A 15166-nucleotide genomic window follows, 5' to 3' on the forward strand; every position below is an offset into this window, starting at 1 on the left:
TATGTTCATATGTGCTGTTTTTCATAGAGCCTCGCGCTCTGCATTCCTTCTCCATGGTATCCAGCTACAGTTCATTCATACATAGCTTGGATTCCTTGTAGCCAGGACATGCAGAACATGGGCTCATTAACCTGGACGTAATACACAAATAAAGTTTAATGGAGACCCCACCTTTTCTTCATTCTATCCCTATATAGAGTTGACATTTAAATCTAAAACATATCCGAACAGGTTATCACTGAGATAATGTATTGCATTGGTATGTTATCGGCAAGTATATAGCATGTAACACCGTTATACGGGTAGCGTAGAGCATGCAGTGGTCACAAATGCACACTAATGCTGTAGTTTTCTCTAGCCTGGTTTTCACGGCATGCTTCACTCCTCACGATTGCACTTTAAATCACTCATTTCCGAGGCTCCCCTTGGCTGCTCTCGGTTGTAATACTGAATAACAGCGGTGGTATGACAGTCGCCTCAGCCCTCGCTGCGGTCTGCAGGTTCTTGGCACACATAAATCTTCATCTCCCAGCAGCAGACCTTTACTATCCGCCCAACCTGCTGCTGCCTCCCCTGAAGGGGAAGCATTGATTTCTACACACCACTTCATTTATTACATCATAAATCTTGCCCGGGACCGAGGTCCTTTTCGGAAAACCCATATTGGTTTGTTTTCGCGCAGCAGTGCGGGGAATAGCTTTCCCGGGGAAGTCCACCGTCTGGCTGGATTGGAGACACACTGAAAAGCACTTTCTGGCAAGCTGGTGCGGACACCTCCGGGTTGCAGGCATGTTGGCAAGGATCACCTGAAACCCAGATGGAGCTGAATTTCCCAAGTTTCCACCTGCATAAGGATTGAGAACATTAATGGGGAGCACTGAGGACCCGGCGAGTGCGAGAATCAAAGGAAGAAGGGAGCCCTGAGGCAGCGCTGTCCTCCCCTGCTGGAGGCAGTTCATTACTCGGCGCCGGACCTGCTGGGACCATGGACAGTGACTTCTCGGCGCACACGGCCTCGCTGCCGGGCCTGCCCAGGCGGGAATCACTGGAGCTGCCGGGGGAGCGCAGGAACAGACGGGCCCAGTCCCCGCGCAGGTCCAGCGTGGCAGCTTGCTACGCGCAGGGGCTGCCACAGTACACCCTGCGCAGGACGGACTCCCTGAGCGGGCTGCCCGCCTACCCCGAGCAGCCAGCCAAGAGGACCCCGCGGCAGAGCGACCCCGAAGCCTGTCCCCAGGCGCTGCCCACCCTCCCCCGCGGGCCTCGGCGCAGGGCGGGGGGCGCCGTGGCCCTGCTCAAGCTCACACTCATGGCCTTCAGCTTCGTGTTCTGGGCCGCGGGTCTGGGGCTCCTCAGCGCCGGGCTCTGGGCGCACCTTTCGCTCTCGGGCTACCTGCTGCTCTCCACCAACAGCTACCCCAACGCGCCCGCCATCTTGCTGGCCGCCGGGGTGGCGCTGCTGCTCTGGGGGGCCCTGGGCTGCTACGCCGCCGTCACAGAGCGCCGCCGCCTGCTCCGCGCCTTCGGCCTCTTCCAAGCGGCGGCTTTGGCGGCCGGGGCGGGCGCGGGCCTGTCCGCGCTCTTCTACCGCCGGGACATCGCCGAGGGCTTCCGCGGAGGCCTGCGGGAGGCGCTGCGCACCTACGACGAGCACGAGGAGCGCGCCGAGGCGCTGGACGCCTTGCAGAGGGCGCTGCGCTGCTGCGGCGTGGACAGCTACGGGGACTGGCAGGGCACGGCCTGGGCCCGGGAGCAGCAGCAGGCGCTGGGGGGCTCCGCGGGGGCTGGCAACGGCTCGGTGCCGGCCAGCTGCTGCCGCAGGCGGCGTAGCTGCCGCCACAGCCCGCTGCCCCCTCCAGAGGAGGAGAGTGATCTGGGCGGGATCCACCGCGAGGGCTGCTTCAGGAAGGTGCATGACTTCGTCAGCGACAACATGTTCTACATCGCCACCACCGCCCTGGGACTGGCGTTTGTCCAGGTGGTGGGCATTGTGCTCGCCTGCCTACTGGCCTCCAGGATCCGGGCTGCTGGGGCTCCTCCGCCAGGGGGCGCTAGATAAGTATAGAGGGCAACATGCGTCTTCCACCATGCCAAATACTTCTCACGCAATAAGCGTGTGTCTCAAGCAGATAAAAGAAGCCCAATTGAGAGTTAGTGTCTCACCTTGGAGCACAGACTTGCCCTTGGCTATTTATTTTGGCTTAGATTGACTTAAGACATCGAATCGTCTGTTTTCTATTGGACAGTTGACCATGTGCCTCTTTGAATTGTGATTTTTTTAAAAACCTTGACTGTAGACCCAACACCTTCTATACCCATTTTTGGAACTTTTAGGACTGAGAGATAGATGAAGCCTTGAGACGAAGAGAGATGAGCATGCCCATGCTTGCATATAGGAAACCATCCAACACACTGATACCATATTTGACCTTCAATCAAGTATGTCACTGATGTGCTAGCAGGGAATGTAATTGAATAGAAAATAACAGCGCAGAAAAAAGTCGGGCCTTTTGGAAAGTCCAGCTGAACCCCTGCCGCAGTGCTCCAAAATTTATTAGCGAGCGCATTGTCAAGGAATATAATACATTATGATTCAATACCCCTTTGTGGGGTATGGTAGTTAGCTCCCACAAGGTGCCCTAATTTTGAAAGCCCTCTGCAAAGCAGAAAGATGTACCAGTTAGTAATCACGGTGCACACAACTGTTTTTTGCTTTTTCCTGCAAGTTTTGGCTGTCCTTTGCCCATGTTTAATATACACATAGCCACTGGAATTATATGAATCTGCAGCCTTGTTGTTTTATGGGTATTTATGGATTCTCTTAATTCATCATTTGCCGCATATTTACCAGCTTAAAAACATGTTACATGTTTATATCCAGGCAGACCAAAAGTTTGCAAAAAAGGACTCATGTGGTAGAACACAGTGACTAACACCTTGCAAAAATGAATAATTAATTTAGCATATTTAGATTCAGAGGTAAATATACATAAAACGCATTTAAATGGTCATTGACATGCAATATTTATTTTTAATGAAACATTTGTTGTATTGTTCTTAAACTTAATTTCTAGATTCCTTAAAATAATGCAATTCTTGTTTCCACCATCTCAGGCCCTAAGCCAAATAAATAATTATATGCCTGCCACACTGTTCTACTACCCACGCGAACGAACAAAGTTTTCAGGAATTTCTTTGAGGTTAGCAAAGAAGCTATGCATAACAGTAGGATATGATGCATCATGACAGGGATTCTACATGCACAAATTCATTAATATTGAAGGCCAGCCCTAAGTTCCCACCATTTTAATAACAATCCCATCTAAAATAGCACAAGCAACCTACACAATGTAAGACTTGGTGAATTTAAGGTATAATTGCACCAGAATTAACCATGTCTTTGTACAGCTTGAGTAATGACCTTTTACTTTAAATTAATTCTCTGTTGGCAGTAAAAGAAATGTAAGTTGATGTTTGTCATTTTTTATCAACTACTACCACTTCCTTTCAGTTTAGAATTATGGGGTTGAAATTCCAATCACATGTAGCTAATAAGTTATTATGTTCTGCCCCCACATATAGCAGATGTTAGTTCAAATGCTCAGACATCTCAGGTATTCGTCAACAACAGACCTGATCTCCTGCCTTGATAATGATGCAAGAAACGTAACACTTAGTACTTTACACTTCAATTTCAATGAGTATAAACCAAACCTTAGGCAAAGTGCTTCAACACCTACGGGTAGGAGCAAGCCAATAAGCCATTCTAGCTACCTTTTGTTCAAGCACCTTCACATTTAGAATTTCTTGTAAGATTAATAATTTATCCTAGGCATTTATAATTAGGGACTTTCTGAAGCATAGACTATTTTTATTTCCAATCATACAGTAGGTTTCTTGTGCCCTGTTTTCATTGTAAAGGTTTTCTCAACATTGATAGTTAAACTGTTTTTGTTACAATAACGGGCCAATGCATCTGTCCCTGAGGGCTGGCTGCCATGCTATCGGATATCACTAGTTCATCGTCATATGACAATATATCTATTAACCTTATCAATCTTAGTGGGCTATCATCTTGAACTCTTCAGATAAGTGGGAAGATCACTGAAGAATAGGGAGAATAAAAGAGGGCAAGGACCCAACCTTGGCTGAACCCCTTCTGAATTTCTGTTCTCGCCATACTCTCATCAGTGTTTTCCCCATAAACCTGAGCCCAGGCTCTCAAATGTAAGGCTACATGCAGTGAGAGCAAACATGCATGCATTCCCATGCTAACTTACCTGGTCTATAATATATGGCTTTTCACTGAATCAAATGTGGATGTAAAATCAATGAAGCAAAATGCAAGGGTGCATATGTACGTGTACAGATGAGATGCAATGTACTTTGCCCTCGGTGAAACCCAGTTATTAAGGGCAAAATTATTGTGTGCAGTCTTTTCTTTCAACATCTTTAGTATTACACTATTAAAAATCTTTGAAGACCAATCCAGCATGGCAATAAGCTGATATGATGTTGGATCTGGAGTTACCGTTTTAAACATTGGGCATATTAACAAGCTAATCCAGTTTACAGGAATAGTATCTGATGTAGCTATATGAGTAAAATATGGACAGAGAAACCAGCTCATACGTTCCAATTTAACATGTAGGTAACATATACTTTTGAGTATTTACACTTTTGAATACGTTAACTGCTTTTTGGCTGTTCACAAAATCTGAACGTAAATTTACTCCAAAAGTGTAACTTACATGTATCAATCAATTTGAAGGGCCTTGGGTCTATTCGCAAACTATAGGGGCTATTCACAAAGGTAACTTACACTTTTGAGTAATTTACATCTATAATTTACTCTTACACCTTTGTGTATATTTACTGCTTTTACTTATCCACAAAATCTATATGGAAATGACTCAAAAGTGTAAGTTACCTTTGTGAACAGCCCACAGCTTGTAAATTTACACTTGGATTTTGTGATCACCCAAAAAACAGTAAACTTACTCGAAGTATAAATTACTCAAAAAGCTAAAATACCTTTTTAGGCCCTGAATTTGGAATGGCACCTGGCATCATTGCCCAGATAGATCTAGATTGCCTTAGCATGATCTCAATATAACTGGCTGTGAACTGCTGCTCTAAAAAACTCTTGTGGGTAGCCTAATTCAGCGACTAAAAGGTACTCCCCACTTGGGTCTGCATAGTGTCCCCACATAACAGTCCAAAACGCTAGCTGTAATCTGTGGACATCTTGATGACAAATTATATATAAACCCACACACTACTAATTTCCAGAAATCCTTTACATTTCTAGACGTGAAAGTTCTTCTCATGAACTGCCAAGCCAGCTTAATAGCAAATGTTAGCAGGTCACTTTTAATCTGTTGATGGCTGTATCCCAGTTCCAAAGAGTTTAACATATAGCATAGATAGTATTACTGCTCTCAATTGAAGGAGGGGGAAGGCTATTGTCTGCAGCAGGAACAAATCCTTTCATACTTAGATGTAATTTGTATGGTTGATATAATGATTTCTTATTTGTTATGAAAATGTTTTATTTCCTTAGTTGTGCATGACTATGCTGCCCCACGGGCACTGTTCTGAAAGTATTACCTATTTAATGATGCCTCTCAGTTTAGAAAATCCCACACAGTTATTAAGGTCTGATGCTTTGAATCCTCAAATACCTCCTAGTGAAAACAGATAATACATAAACTATTCTTTTCATGGCTGTTTTTTAATGGAAAGAGGTAATTCAAAAGGTCGATAGACGTGGACACAGAATACAATCAACTGAAGGCATATTTTTAAAATTTGTTTCGGAAAAACAGGATAAAAGAGGAATATTTTCACAACAAAAACCAAAACATGTATGTTTCTGTTTTTTTTTGCTGAATGCACCGTTTTATGTATCATACAATCTATTCTACTCTGGGAGATTGAAAGAACAGGGTTAATCAAATGACGTCCCTGTGCTTTCCTGCATGACAAGAACATTCTTTGATTCTGAATAACGGATCAGTTGAATATGTTTCTTTTTCACTGCTAAGAAACCTTTGTGTATATTGTTTAGCACTGGGATCAGTTCAGTTGCAATGTGTGTTAAAATGTGAAAATAGCTAGATAACAATGACACAAAATGTGCCACACAATAATATTGCATACCTTTCCTTTCCTTGCAGCAAAATGTAGTCAACCCTGCTTCATAATTTGATTACCCCAACTGCATAATTCCAGTGGCACTGCGTTTGGAGCATTTTGCCAACATCGCACTCCTGGAAAATGATCAAATGCTTAATTTTGTGATTGCTCTACACTTGATTATTAGACTGGTCGGAAGCGTGCAGAGTGGTTTCTTTTAAAGATGTAGCCACAAGCCCCTGTTGCCTGTGACTTTGTTAGAGGTCATATATTAGACATTGAGGGTTGAAAAGGGAGTACAGTTTCAAAATCACAATCAATCTTTTTATAGTGGCATAATTTTCCTTATTGTCCTGTCCCACCCATGAGCTACTCACAGCCTCAAGGCAGAATCAATAGGTATGCTCCTTTTGACTGAGAAACAGGGACGTCTTCACAGTGTTTTCTAGAGAGTACACAGCTAGATAAGGTGTGCGTGTGATGTGTTTTCTAATGGATTCCATTCTTAGGGGTTTACAACAGTTGGTAGCATGTGGAAACGCAATACCTGTTTAGCTGCCTGGAAGTATTAGCTCAAGGACACATTCAATAGACTCCTTTGTTTGGGATTGAAATGTGGCCAGTCTCTGAATTTGATCAGCTCGTCTGTTTGCTCAAAGCAGTGTGTAAAATATGTTCAAGTTGTTTTGTGAATTTGAGTATGTGCTTTGTGTCCTGTCGTAATTTCAGTCGCACGAGCTTCTTCTGCAGAAATGTTTACAGCATATTTAATTTCCACCTACCAAAATATCTAATATCAACAAAAGTGTGAAGTTCCAAAATTAAGAACCTGCGGCTCTATATGTATAGGCGCCAGATTTTGAATCGTAAATGAACATGGTCATAGAATGATAAGGATATTATTTTGGCAGACTAGTTCTGCATCATTAATATGTAAATATTTTGGCATGAATTAAAGCAGGAGTGCCCAAGGTAGCTCCAGGACGGCTGTGCCCATGCTAGTTTCCAAGAGAACCACGGACTATATAAATATTTTAATTTAACTTGTTTTTCTGTAAATGTAACTTACATGGTTATCCTGAAAATACAGAATGGATTCAGCCCTCCAGACTCTAAAGTTGGACACTTCTGTATTTAAGGCAAGTGGGCATTAGTGCAGTGATTTGATATAAGTATTTATAAAGCAAATATTTTTGTGTTCGAAATTGTGACTAGTATATTTATGGTCTTTTGCACCTGTAACTTCTTCACATTTATTTTAATTTGTCAGTGCATGATACACATGGGGCAATTGTTTTAAAAATTAGTCCTTGTAGTGGCACATCACAGAGAAGGACAGTTACAAGAGTGCTTATGTGTAAACTTCTATGTCATCTTGAAAACTTTTTTCCTATGGTGTATAATATTGCATGTTTTTTAGTCTTAAGTGTGGTAAATAATAGATGTTACTATTACCTTGTTTAATGGTACTCATTTCACCTGCCAACCCAAGTACAGAAACGCATGTATGATTGTCAGGAACATCTAGGGATATATTATCCATATTATCGAAGGTGTGTTTGCCCTCTTTTTGTGCTTGCGGGCCACTTTGGTATAAGAGAAAGGACCGCAGATAGTTGTTCAGCCCCTTCTATAATAAATGCTGTGCCGGTGATACATGTGTGCTGACACGAACTCTGATTGGGCATGCCCTCATTGGGGGGGAGGGCCCATGCAAATGATATATTTTTCCTTTGCACTCAAGTCGTATTATAGATGTGACACAAAGTTAAAGCGACTGTGAGGGGGAGCCCTAATTGTGATTGGCAGACAGTCAAGGCATCTCTTGGAAGGGGGGAGGGTCGTATGAACCCTTCAGACATCCCCCTGAAGGCAGGTGTTCCCACACACTGCACCTGCCTGCAGGAGAATCTCCTCCCTCTTTGAAATGCAGATTAGGTTGGCACCTACGCATTCGAAGGATGACAGGCTGCTTCAAAAACTCAGTCTTCCTCTCAGTAATGCCCAGTTCTCAGTCCTGGCATGGATTCACGCCTGCACTAGGAACAGAGCATTCATTGTGATGTTGTGCATTCAGTTAAAGGCTCACCAAGGCGTAGACCAGGAACGTGTACCCTATCTGTATCATGTGTCCTAGAGGCACATAGCCTGTACTTTTACAGGGATGCTACGTACATTAAATATGCAAAATTATTTTTCATGTGTGCTGTCACATTCTACCATGTTTTCTTGAAAGCTGTTGGTTGAAGTTATCGAGCATCTGTGCATTTGGTGCAATACCTAAAAAGCAGTAGAATGTTTTTTTTCTGCATGGTCAGTATGCAATAAGATGGTGCAATATGTAATTACATTTGTGCAATGTTCCCTTTTACGAGAGTAATTGTTCATGAATTGGTCCATACTAAATATTTGAGTCATTTCTAAGGAATAAAACTTTGATACTTTTAATATGTTTCCTGTATCACTTTGTTATAAAGGGTGATTTTGGTAAAAAAAACGATTTGTTATTAGACGAGGAGAGACGTCTCTATATCCAATTTGTTGACCTACCAAAGATGTATTCGACTTAATAGTTTTGCACAGAAAGAAGCCTACCGATTTTCAAAATGTATACCACTGATCACTTTCAGTTTTACGGCATGGAAATAATTTTGCTGCACTGCCTACTACGATGCGCAGTAGAAAAACATTTCCTGCAATCACATACACACGATGCATCCTAATGCAGCCATTCATTAAATGTTGTCTCTCTGTGTGAGAAGCTGGGTTTCTGTTGCTGTAACCCCCCCACTTTTTGCCAGACTACTGATGCACTTTTGACTTGATGTGCCCTGGGTCCCTGGCAATCAGGTTCCCAGGGTCTGTGTTCTTTCCCAAAAACTAAACAAAACCCAATTGGCATCTCTGGCCACAGGTCAGCCCTGGCAAATGGAACCACAGGTACCCAGGGCACTGTGAACAGGGAAGACATTTAAGGGCTGCAGCACTTCTTGTGCCACCGTAGAGGCTCTGTACCATTACTCTCACACACTTCCTTTGCAGGCTACGTGTCTTAGTGCAGAACAAAGTTAAGAGTTGAATTGGCACACATCCCTGCCCTGGCACAGACCAGTTACCCCTCTAGCTGGGTGTCCTACACCAGTGGTGAGTGTACATGTGCATTAGCCCTGTACCCCTACAATGTCTATGTTCATCCTTAGACATTGTAAGTGCAGTGCTGCCATTAGGAGTATATGGTGCTGGAAGTTTGTCATTACGAACTCCACAGCACCATAATGGCTGCACTGAAAACGGGTGCGTTTGGTATCAAACCTCTCAGCACATTGAACCCACACCGATGCCAGTGTGGGATTTAATGAAAAATGCACACAGAGGGCATCTTAGAGATGACCCCTGAAAAATGACCTACCACTATTGTCCAGGGTGAGTGGCTTCTTTCAGCTGCTACCATCAGACATGTTTCTAGACCCCTGGGTCGAGAGCCTGCCATTCTTGGGGGCCTGAAACAATGCACATCCTGTGACAAGGTGCCAAGCCTCCTCCCCCAGGATTGACAGGGTATACAAAGGGCAAGCTTCAAAGGCTTGGCGCCTTTGTGAGCTTCCACAGGCCACTTGCTGCTTTCGGCAACTGGTCCTCACTGGTTCTGACCCCTACTTTGGGCAAGAGAACCAGCGGAAAGAACAAGCAAGAAAATGAGGTGTGCCCACCTCTGCCATCTTCACTCCTAAGGTGGGGGTGGCAAGGTGAAACACAATTCTCAGTTCCCAGCATCTTACGGATGGGGGGACCCAGCCAACCAGGGAAAGGGTTATGCCCCCCCTCCCACTGGAGGGTGGCATAATAGGGGGTGTACTTACCCCCGGGAAGGGACCCATTGGTCCCAACCTTTTTACCTACCTGTAACACCCCTAATCCCTGAAACTTGTTTCTTCAGACAAGAATCTTCAAGAACAAAAGAAGAAGGACCGAACAGCCACACCGAAGCTAGCAAGAGGTGGACGCCCACAGACTTTCCACCAGTCCTACCGGCCTGTCCCCATCTCGAACCTGCTCCACCAAAATCCCGATGTGTACTGCACCCAGCAACCTCGAGAAACTCGGAGGACCTGCCTACCTTCAATCCCAAAGATTCTGTCTCCCGTGAACACCAGATTTGTTCAAACGCCAGACTCCAGCTCCTCAAGGATCAGCAAGTTTACACCAATCTGCACCCTACGCCCACGGCCCGAGTTCGAGTGGCCCGATTCCAAGAGGAGGTCGCCCCGGCAATCCTGACCCGAGATACGGCAAACCCTGACCTGCCTCAAGCCTCTAGCTGAAGCCTGCAGCCTCAAACGGGAAGGTCCCCCCAACCGTGACCAGGAGCAGGTAAGAAGATCCAACCCTACAAGGCACCCCTGTACCCGATGCCAAACTGCCTTGGGTGGCCCAATTGACGGTACCTAACCAACACCCAACATCACAACTTACCTCTTCAAGTGGTGGTCGTACCCAGAAGGACTTCGTCCCCGAGCCCGCAGTGCTTTTGCAAACCGGAGACTCCCCAATGAAATCTACAGGGCTTCTGACGCCAAAACAGCACTTTGCAACCAGCCACCCCAGTGCCGCTGAGGGTGCAAATTTTATGCTGGCTGAAACCCCCATTTGCCCTGAGCTTAAGTCTAGGTGCTTTGCTCCCACAACCCAGTGGCCAGCCACCAACCGGAGGCCCCCTATCCCCCGTTGTATAACATTGGACCTCAGCACTCTGCACCCGGCCGCACTAGTGATGCTGAGGGTGTATCAAGAGTACATCCTTGAACCTGAGGGACCCCTGAGTCTAACCCCAGAACACCAACTCCCACAACAAAGTACTTACCTTTAAACTGAGAACACTATTTTCTTCCATAGGATAACATTGACTGTTTTTCTATGAAAAGTTACTAAGTGTGGAGTTGGAAATCCTAAAGTAATTCTTTAAAATTGTACTAACTAATAAAAACGATTTTACTTACCTATTTACAGGAAATGTCCGAGTGTAGTATCCAATGTACTACACTGTGTAAAAAAAGTAATCTCAAAAGTAACTTACCTGTAATTTTTACTAAAAATCCTTTACAAAGTATATGTACTGTATTCTGAAAAGCATTTCATTATCAGCAACACTACTGTAAACATAGCAAAGTACTTTAACATTTGCAATCCAAACTGTGTTACAACTGTATATTTACTGCAATTTATGTATCACTTACCTGTGCCAGGCTTGCTTGGTTCTAGGAAATAAAATACCTAAAAGAATATTTTTATACAAAAACAATTGGTCTGAAGTTCGGTCTTTGAGTGTGTGAATTCTTTTGCTGAATGAGTGTGTACAACAAATGCTTAACACTGTCCTCTGATAAAGCCTTACTGCTCGACCACACTACCCCAAATAGAGAGTGAGGTGCTATCTACTTTACCTCTGCCTACCTTTTGGGTGTCACTGGACTCTGTGCACACTATACCTCACTTTGGTATAGTATATACAGAGCCAGCTTCCTACACTCTGTAACTAAAGGGCCAATTTATATCTTGGCAGTATAGATACTCCGTCGCAACAGAGCATCTATACCACCACAGTAATAGCCCGCCTGCCAAATATAAATGTGGGCGGACCTTAGGTGGAGGCACGGAGAAGACTACTCCCTTTCTGCCTTGAGTAAACCCCTCGGATGGCCCTGCGTAGTAAGGACTATCAGAGCCAGACCTTTAATGCCACCCATCTAATTTAAGTGGATGGCATTCAAGTTTAGTTTCACTGCCCATTGGTAAGAGGCAGTGACAACTGCTAAATGCTCCCCTCCCCATTGGAGAGAATTAGCATGGCGAGGGTAGCATTTTATTTAAATTTTCAAAGAAAAAATCACGCTTCAGGATTTTCTTTTTGAAAATAAAATTAAAACTGTTTGGTGCAGTTCTTTGTCATGTTGACGCAGCCCTGCACCTAACGGTAAACAGCATTGACTTGACGGCGGTTTCTGCCAATGTTTTAGGAATGACTGCCAGCTTGGCGGTCATTAAGTCCTTCAACAGGCCAATCGAGATTACTTCGCCTGCCAATAATTAAATCAGCCCCTAAGTTTTCAGTAGGGTGTGTTAGGAAGGAATTTTTGTCCTTTTAAAATAGTAAGTCTATTTGTGGACATAAACTAACATGTTCCCTTCTTCCTGCAGATGACAATATTCTCTGATGGAGGGTGTAAATGCCAGGCCAAGAATTTGCTATTCACAATGAAAATACACATGGTAACTGCAGAGGATTGTATAAGACAAAAAATTGATGGGTTAGAATGCCACCCCGAGTGATTGGCAGTGGTTAGATGTATTGCAAGCATCCTGCCATCACATTTTGTGTGTTTGATGTACTGCCCTAAGGGGCCAAGGGTATGTTCAGAAGTGGGTCCCTTGCTGACTGTCCCATGGAGCTAAGCTACATCCCATTGAAGAGCCCAAATCAGGGCAAAACCGGTCTTGGTATGCTTGAGTGCTGGTTCAGAGAGGACCTGGCTTGGCAATTTGGGGGGACTGTTCCCATTGGAGAAGGGTCAATACTTATATGCATGTGGCTGGGTCTAATCTGAGGAGGCCTGGTAGGCAAAAGAACGATGGGTTAGAATGCTACCCCAAGCTATTGCCAGTGGTTAGACTTATTACAAGCATCCTCCCATCACATTTTGTGTGCTTGATGTACCACTCTAATTGGCCATGGGCATGCCCATATGTGGGTCCCTTGCTCACTGTGCCACCAAACCAAGCTACACCAGACAGAAGAGCCCCAAACAAGGTAAAACGTGTCTTGGGTTGCTTGTATTCCGGTTTAGAGAGGTTTTGATGGGCAAAATAATAATGGGTTAGAGTGCTAACCTGAGTGATTGCTAGTGATAAACATATTACTAGCATCCTCCCACCTTGTGTGTGTTGATGTTCAGAGTATAGTGTCATAGTAAACGAGGCCCTGGGCCAGTAGTGATAAAAAGCCTCAACCATCATGGTTGTGGTCCTGTAAGTCCTACTTGTACCTTGGCCCCAAAATGAATTTTGTCAGTTAGTATTTTTGTTACTTTATGAAATTTATAAATCACAGCTGATTCCCAGACAAAGGTGCAATACAGAGGAAAGGAAACAGACTGGAGAGTCGAGAAAGCCAAGTTTTGATACAGGGAAGTAAATATTTACTGTTTTTATGTCTGCATCTACTTACCTTTATGAATTATGGTTAAGATACGTATATGTCAACTAACCCTCACAATAGTGTTGAAGTCGGTATTGTGGATATAATATTTTGTCAGGAGTGCGTTTTATCCCTCATATTGTGACATGCAACCATCGGCAGCCACATTCCCAGAGGGCAGTGGTTTAGTTAACTCCTGCTTAGCAGGTTGTTTTTGCAGGTTGAGGATGTATTTGCCTTCTCTAATGTTTCAAAGCAGTGTTAATATAATTGACAGTTGTTCCCTGTTATTGTTAAGTCTAAATCTTCCATTTAGATGTACCACAGGTTAGTCCAACACTGCTTCCAGAAGAGGATAAACCATATGCTTCCAATACCGCTCAGACATTCTATTATTGGCTGTCATGGTGGCCCAAGAGCACTCACCTCTAACGCAGCCTCCAAAGGAACACCTAAGGCAAAACTCCGTACCAACAACCAAAACATCAAGACATGTCCAATAGTGGGGTGTTATACTTACTCACAGTTGCACAGGCTATCAACACCTACTCCACATCACCCTCCAACATTGCGAAAGAACTGACTAACACCCATCAGACTAACCCAAATACGCAAATAATTGACTATTAAGGCATCTAGCAGCTCTTGCCACTGCCAGCTACTTATACATTTGTTGTGCAATGTCATCTGTACCAACTGATGAACTACGAAAACAGTTTGGTTCAGCACTCCGGTCTCTTCTCCTAAGTTAAGGACCTTTTAATGCTACAGACCGCACACCTCCACACAACTCAATCAGACTTAGGTTTCTAATTCAAACATTTTGAAAGTCATACCCTGAATACCTAATGGCTCAAATGGCAATTACAAATAACAAATAGACAACTATTAAATGTGAATCTTAGAAAATGAAAGCCAGTTAGGAAATGGAAGCCTTCCTCGTCCACCGAAGAGTTTAAAAGTTGAAAGTGCACATCAGATAATTACATCTTTTTTATAGTGATTCTGCTAATTTTGTGACTTCAGAGTACTTTCATATAACAAGAATAACTCATGCTCAATTCATTAATGTCTCCCTGATTGATCCTGACTGATTAAAGGGTGAGTTGGCCCTGCCGGTGTACACCTTAAACCTGAAGGTTACACATAGCTTTCATTAGGAGATGCATTCTTGCCATAGCAGCTAAGATTAGAGACAATGATAGAAAGTACACAGATGGAAATATTAACAGGTAGCTAAGAGTCAAGTGCAAACTGTATTCCAAGAAACCGGAATCTGTGGTCGCAGAAAAGTAATTAGTTTTTTATGTGAATATTCCTCACCAAGCAAATATTGGTTACATTCGCCTTCATATACTGAAAGAAAAGTCTTGTAATTGTAAAGACATTTTTGCTTGAACATAATTGGATATATATATACATTGAATATATAGAACTGAGAGTGCTTTCACCTCTTACCACTTTATTCCTCTGAATCCTGGGTAGGTGGGTCACTCATAGTGAGGCTAACCAGACCAATCTCAACCTCCCGTCTACATACAGAAGCGCAGTTCCAAAAGCCTAAAGCCTCTCTATGATGTTTACAGCTGCTACCAGCAACTGAGCGTCCTTCACTCTACAGATAAAAACTATGGTTGCACTAGCTGAGAATCTCATACGCAGAATGCAGGAGGCCACTTCTCCTATGAGATCATTGTTATTAATGGCAGGCACATTTTTAGGTCGAAGCCTGCCTGACAGCAGAGCTGTCTTGTTTTGAAATACTTTTTGGGGACACGTAGATAGCTGATCTGGAAAGCAACTATACCTATTGCTTTTTGTTTTCTCACTCTTCTT

The 15166-nt window shown here is 43.8% G+C and overlaps 1 protein-coding gene across 1 annotated transcript; it reads left to right on the plus strand.

Annotated features, from left to right (window-relative positions):
* The first annotated feature begins 695 nt into the window (after positions 1-695).
* On the plus strand, positions 696-8523 carry LOC147750742 (tetraspanin-7-like). The gene has a single exon (XM_086967447.1). It carries the CDS (start codon positions 986-988, stop codon positions 2057-2059), a length of 1074 nt encoding a protein of 357 aa, XP_086823573.1. The 5' UTR covers positions 696-985; the 3' UTR covers positions 2060-8523.
* The last annotated feature ends 6643 nt before the right edge of the window (positions 8524-15166 follow it).

The sequence above is a fragment of the Lissotriton vulgaris genome, chromosome 1_1 (genome assembly GCF_964263255.1).
Source record: "Lissotriton vulgaris chromosome 1_1, aLisVul1.2, whole genome shotgun sequence".
In the NCBI taxonomy this organism is placed as follows: Eukaryota; Metazoa; Chordata; class Amphibia; order Caudata; family Salamandridae; genus Lissotriton; species Lissotriton vulgaris.

Excerpts from the sequence above, each read along its gene's own strand:
- LOC147750742 (XM_086967447.1), top strand. The coding sequence starts at position 986 with ATGGACAGTGACTTCTCGGCGCACACGGCCTCGCTGCCGGGCCTGCCC.